The sequence below is a fragment of the Acomys russatus genome, chromosome 23 (genome assembly GCF_903995435.1).
Source record: "Acomys russatus chromosome 23, mAcoRus1.1, whole genome shotgun sequence".
NCBI lineage: Eukaryota > Metazoa > Chordata > Mammalia > Rodentia > Muridae > Acomys > Acomys russatus.
This window is the reverse complement of record NC_067159.1, coordinates 3,770,569-3,777,067: the sequence shown is the minus strand read 5'-3', so window position 1 is coordinate 3,777,067 and position 6,499 is coordinate 3,770,569. Positions and strand designations below refer to the sequence as shown.

General features: G+C 46.7%; 1 protein-coding gene across 1 annotated transcript; it reads right to left on the bottom strand.

The window, feature by feature from the left end:
* Positions 1-5,196: 5,196 nt before the first annotated feature.
* LOC127206132 (ferritin light chain 1-like) lies at positions 5,197-6,282 on the bottom strand. Its single transcript, XM_051165417.1, has 2 exons — positions 6,249-6,282; positions 5,197-5,750 (listed from the first exon to the last, which is right to left on the bottom strand). Exons 1-2 carry the CDS (start codon positions 6,280-6,282, stop codon positions 5,197-5,199), a joined length of 588 nt encoding a protein of 195 aa, XP_051021374.1.
* Between the last annotated feature and the right edge of the window lie 217 nt (positions 6,283-6,499).

The following is a 6,499-nucleotide window of genomic DNA, read 5'->3' as shown; positions in this document are numbered from 1 at the left end:
ATTTTAGAATTAACTGTGACTCTCACTCAGCAGAGAGATTCTATAGCTTCCCCCCTCTCTCCTCTCTGTGGGCTGACTTCCTAGTTAATTCTCTCCCTCTGGATAGCTGTAAAAAGCAAAAACTACTGCCAGGACAGCTCTTATCAAAATATTTTAGCACTTCTGCATCTGGTCCTGGCCATAAAATAGAAGTGAAGAAACACTTATGTAAAGCTTTCAGAGCTGTGAAGAGAGGGGGGGGGGGGCTCTCATTTTATTGGCTGTGGTTCATGTATCTCCAGGACAGCAAGTTAAAAAATAATAATAATAAACTTAGATATTTAAACCAAAAAGACACTCAGTGAGGGAAAAAAAAAAAAAAGATATGACATGTGCAGCAGCAACAAGAGAAAGGAGTGTTACGGAGTGAATGATACCACCCCAGGGCTCTGTTCCGCTCTGTGTACCAAGTAAACTAATGAGCTGAGCCAGTGGGAAGATGCACTGGGCCATATGCAAAATGGCTCTCCCCTGTATCCCTCCTACCCTGTTCAGTCGCTGTGCTGGCAACAGCATCAGTACCAGTGATGCTCCCGATCCCAAACCTTTTCATCTAATTTTGTTCTACAGCCCAGTTGCTTCCTCCCCAGCCTTCCTCATGATCACATAGGAAAAGGGTGGTTATCATTTCCTGTTTGCTGGATTCCTAGCATGGTCCAGAGCCTGGGTTAGCACTTAGGGAATACAGGTAAACAAGAGAGAAGTCCTGAAGTCTGGGTGAGGGGCGAGACAACTGTGACAGGAAGTTGCCAGGTCTAGGGATGTGAAATACATGTCCTTGATTTCACAGGTGGGGCGGGTGCCTACTTTCCAGGGGAGGTGAGAGAGACAAAAGCTTTGTATCAAATCAATTCACTTCTATAATCTTCATGGCATCTCTTACGATTCTTTGAAATCGTATTGTAGATCAGAAGGCTTCGGCTCAATAAAACGAAAAAATTTACTCCAAGTCACAAAAGACTCGATCTAAGTCCAGTCTAAAGCCTTTGCTCTCTCTACTAACCTTGCTATACTGACTTTAGTCAGGATGACAGCATCCTATAGATAATAGAGTCCATAGAAAAGCCTGGCGGGAAACCAAGGGCAATTCCACAACGCTAGAGAAACAGGGGGGCAGGTTGGAGAGAGGCAGCGGAGTTGTGGACTGTCTCCTGCACCGTCCAAGGATACCGCCAGCTGCTTGGGACAGCCTTAACACTTTCACCAATCATGGTGGGGGTATTTATAGGAGAGAAACTGGCAAATGTTCTGGATGGGGGTTCCCCCTAGAGGGGCTATCAAATCAGCATACACTCAGTGGCAAGGTCTAGGGAAACAGCTTGAGTGCTTCTTGAAGTATTTGCAGTAGTAAATTTCTTCTGAGGGCACTTGAGTAGGAGAGAGACTAAAGCCTCAGGCCATGCATATTCCGCCCAACCCCTGCGCTTGTGGTCTAGTGGTTAAAGATGCCTGTCGGCTGCAGACCCTGGTGGGTAACTCTCATTGCCTTTTGCTTGCTGTCCTTTGTGTCCTGGGGGAAGGCTGAGAGGTTAGAGTAACCAGAGCAAACAGGGAAAAGGTAAGTTAAGTGGGTCAACCCAAAAGATAGCCCCGTACATCACCAATGCTTATTTTCAAAAGCAGCCAGCTTTTTTCTTTGACAACAGCACAATATGCAGAATGTATTTTGATCATATTCAATCTCCCAGCATCCTCTCTTGTCCTCTATTCCCCTGCCACCTTCTTCTTCCGAACAAGTCCCCCTCCTGTTTTTATATTTTGATGGCTGGTTTGCTTTGGGTTTTATTTTTGTGGCCCACTGAGCTTAGACTCGGCTTGGATGGGCGGTTATTTACAGGCACATGGGTGGCATCAGTGACTACACCGTGGAAGAAAATGAACTCCCGTCCCCAGCAATCGATAACTGCCAGGGAAGCAGTAGGTTTTAAAGGAGCTGTGAACGAGATGCTCAAGTCACACAGGGAAGGAACACGTGACTGGATGTCAAGACTACACTCTACCAAAGTTGATTTCTTTTGCGCGAAGTCCAAAATCTTTGCAAAGCCCTGGGTGGTCTCTGGCTCCATGCACCAGTGTCTCCAGTCTCCTCGGGTCTAACACCCTTTCTGTTTGCTCCATCTATACTGCCTCTCCCTGCCCCTTCCTCTCTCCCTCCCCCCTTCCCTCTGCCCTCCCCTCCTCTCCCACTCCCTCCCTCCTCCTAGAAGACAGCTAAATCAGAGCAGGAACCTTGCTAGCCTTACTCACAGATGTGCCCCCATTCCCGAGCAGACTGCAGCAGCCAGAGCAGTGCTTGGCACACACCTGTGGGCTGAATGTGGCGTGTATTTATGTTGCGGGGGAGATTCGAGCTTTATGTAACATTAATTCAATGTCCTTGAGGACACATCTAATACTATTTGGTTCATCACGTCTTGGTATTCCTATTGTGCTACAAACTACTGACAAAATACTCTGTGCACTTCCCTGTTTCTAAGCTAAAGGTCGGCCATTCCAGTGTCCTCTTCCTCCCCGCAGCGCCCGCCCCCCCCCCCCCCCCCCACCTCGCCTTCCTTCTCTGCTCTTCCATTCTTTCTCTCTTGCTAGTTCTGCCTCTTCTCATTTATACTGGGCATCTATAAAGACTTGTGCTGTTTTCATTGCATATTTACCATGAGTTTGTGAACATAGACTATTCCTCCCGCCCCTGCCCCACCGCAAGAAGCTTCTAGAAGCTAAAAGGTACCCGGTAACAAGATCGTAATAAACTGAGTAGGAATCAGAAGCTGCCAGAGTTATTGATACAAGTCTGCAATGATATGTATGTGGCTAGGGTTTGTTTGTTGTGTGTGTGTATGTGTGTGTGTGTGTGTGTGTGTGTGTGTGTGTGTGTGTGTTGTGTTTGGGGCTAGGGGTTCGAGACAGGGTTTCTCTGTGTAGCCTTCGCTGTCCTGGACTTGCTTTGTAGATTTGGCTGGCCTTAACCTCACAGAGAAACACCTGCCTCTGCCTTCCCTGAGTTCCAGGATCACAGGCGTGCACCACCAGGCTGGCATGCTGGCTAGTTTTTATGTCAGTTTGACCCACATAGAGTCATTTGGGAAGAGGAAACCTCAGCTGAGAAAATGCGCCCACCAGACTGGCCTGTGGGTAACCCTCTGGGACTTTTCTTCTTCTTCTTCTTCTTCTTCTTCTTCTTCTTCTTCTTCTTCTTCTTCTTCTTCTTCTTCTTCATGATTGGTGTGGGAGGGTCCAGAGGTGTGCTGTCCCCACACCCGCATACCGCCACTTACCGTGCAGTCCCTGGGCAATACTGAAAGCAGTCCGAGCAGGATATGGGGGAACCAGTCAGTAAGCACCAGTCCTCCATGGCTCCCGCTCCAGGGTCTGCTTTGACTTCCTGCCCTCACTTCCATCAGCTAAGGAGTGTGACCTGAGGGCTGTAAGCCAAAATAAATCTTTTCCTTCCCAAATCACCTTTGGTCTTGGTGTTTATCACCACAGCAACAAAAAGCAAATTAAACCAGAAATTGGCAGTAATGAGCAGAGATTTAGGAGTATTACTAAGAAAGTTATTAATCTCTTCACAAAACCTGACATCAGAAGACATGGCTTAATGTAAGGGGAAAATCAAAGATGAAGATGAATATATGTTGTCTAAGCTTCTTCATTATGTCTTCCTCACAATAATAAACCACTTGTGAGGGGAAGTATTTAATAAAAGGAAAAGAAGATGCCCAGAAAATTCATGGTTAGTTAAAATATTTAATGCATGGGGAAATAATGGTGCGTTGCTGGGTTAAAAAAAAAATGGAGGGCACAGAAAATTTAAATATTCTATGTAGACGGTATAACAAAAGAACAGTTTTTTTTTAAATGGATGATTCTTTTCAATCATGCAATTTGTATAACTTTAAGTATTTTCCTAACTGTTTATAATAAGCAGGTATAAATCGTGTGTGTGATGTGTGAGAATAGGCATGTTGGTTTCGTGTGTGCATGCATGTAGAGGGCAGAGGGCAGTATAGGATCTCTCCCTCCGTCACCTTCCCACCTTCGTTTATGAGATAGGGTCTCTCAGTAAAGCTGGATCTCACTAACTGGCCAGAGAGCGGCAGGGAGCTGCCTGAGTCTGCCTGAGACTGGGGTTATAGGTATTGTCGGCTACACGTGCCTTTCACGTGGGTGCTCGGGACCCAGACGCAGCCCTAAAGCTTGTGCAGCAAGCATCTCACCTACCGAACCATCTGCCCAGCCCAAGCAAGTATGGCTTCACAATGCTAATTTCTCAAAAGAACATATCGAACGCATCTTAAGTATTTCTTGGCACAACTGGAACATGTCACAGTGTAATTTTCAGTTGCCAGAACTGTTGTTTTTCCTTTTTTTTTTTTTTTTTTTTTTTTTTTTTTTTTTTTTTTTTCTTCACTTTTGAAAAGCCATAAGCATAGATAAAGTTCTGTGGAACTATACCGACCCGAGAGGTCAGGGGTGACAGACTCCTGCAGACAGGGGCAGGAGCAGCAGCTACACTATGGAGCTGTGTGTTAGCAGGCCAGGGCAGCAGGAGGAGGGCGTCAGGAAGGCACAACAGTATTTAACTAGGGAAGGAAATCGTTTGTCAATAGCGGTTTCCCGAGTTTTACCAGCAAAACCTCAGGATGGGAAAACAGCTGAAATTACAGGTGATAAGACTGACGTTTAGTAGATACGAAGAGCTGGTACCCTGAGAATGAGACGCTGACCTATAAGTTGAAATACATAATTCAATTATTAGAGATAATCAGTAAATCTTTACACCCACTAACGGAATAAAATACAAATCACCTACTCAGCACAATGCAAGGGTTATAAGCTATGAGGATAATGCGGAACAGTAAAGAACAGCAGCTAAGTTAATTGGCCATTTCTGTTTTATTAATTAGGGAACTCTGTGGCAAGCATTTAAATGGGAGAGAACTGTATTTGGTGGAAAATACATATTAACCATTCCAGACACTTTTTCCAGTAAAATGTTTCGTCTTTTTTAGTTATTTTTAATGTTAAATATAGGCAGAATCTCCTGGTTATTTATTTATTTATTTATTTTTCTGTTTCAAAAAGCTTTATTTTTATTAGATGCAAGACTTGGGAGGGGCTCCAGGATCGTTTCAAAGCTGCCTAAGTAGCTTGAGAGGTTCATTCAGGTGGAGGTCCTAATGGCTGGTGTAGAAGAGGAGGGAGCCCTGTGGAAGGCAAGGAGGCCTCCTGGTCCTGCATAGGAGTGAGCCGCTCAAAGAGATACTCGCCCAGAGCCCCCTGCAGCCCGCTAGTCTGCGCTGGCTGCGCCCGGCCTACGGACGGACCAACTGATGGACAGACGTCGGAGGTCTTGATGTCGGTCAGGTGGTTGCCGGTCTTGTTCATGAGCTTTACCTCCTCATCCAGGAAGTAGTTTTCCAAGAAATCACAGAGATGAGCATCTGTGCGGAGAGAACCCAGGGAATGAAGATCCAATAGCGCCTGGTTCAGGCTTTTTTCCAGGGTCGAGGCAGCTTCCACGGCCTCCTCCTGGGTTTTACCCAACTCATCTTGAGATGGCTTCTGCACACGCTGGAAGAGTGCGTGGTTCTGCAACCACCCGGCGCCCTCTTGCTTCTCCTCAGCCAATTCACGAAAAAAGTGACTTATACCCTCCAGAGCCTCATCATCCCGATCGAAATAGGAGCCCAGAGAGAGGTGGGTGTAGGAGGCTCAGGTGCAAGTTGACCAGGCACAAAGGGCCGGTGCTGGCCGAGGCCGGCGAGCGGAGGTCGGCTCCAACTGGAGAGACTGTAAGGCGGCTGGAGGCTAGCAAACAAAGATGCAGTCCCCGGGTCTGTTCCGTCAAACACTGTCGAAGCGAGACAGGTCCAGGGGACCTCCAAGGCGCTGCGTCCTGGTCTTAGTTCTTTGTGAAGAATGGTGGTGTTGGTGATGTGGGTTAAACTCGATTGTAAACTTGCAGGGGTTCTGTCGTTTAAGAAGACTCGGGAGAGAGAAGCAGGCAGATCGCTGTGAGTTCGAGGCCATCCTGATCTACAAAGTGAGTCCAGGACAGCCAAGGCTACAAAGAAACCCTGTCTCGACCACCCTCCACCCCAAAAGAGAAGAACTGTAGATAAGCACCAACATCTGCCTCTCTCTGCCTCCCGACTACTCATGTGATCAGCTGCCTCATGCTGACAGTGACCGTGTGACCAGCCTCATACCAACCACGTGACCAGCTGCCTCCTGTTCATCCATCCGGCTGTACCTTCCCTGCCTTGGTGAACTATACCGTCATAGCGGGGACGCAAGAAAAACCCTTCCTTCTTTAAGTTGCCTTTATGAGGTATTTTGTCCAGGCAGCAGGTCAAGTAACCAATACAACACTGGCATAGGATTTTCACAAGTCTTTCTTAGTCTCTCATTGAAGCTTATGCTGATAAAACCGTAATTCCTATACGAATTCCTGGATTCC

Bases quoted from the DNA above. Each gene is read 5' to 3' on its own strand.
- LOC127206132 (XM_051165417.1), bottom strand. From the start codon at position 6,282: ATGGATGAACAGGAGGCAGCTGGTCACGTGGTTG. The intron at 5,751-6,248 runs GTATGAGGCTGG...CTTGCACCTGAG, and splicing joins GGCAGCTGGTCACGTGGTTG to CCTCCTACACCCACCTCTCT.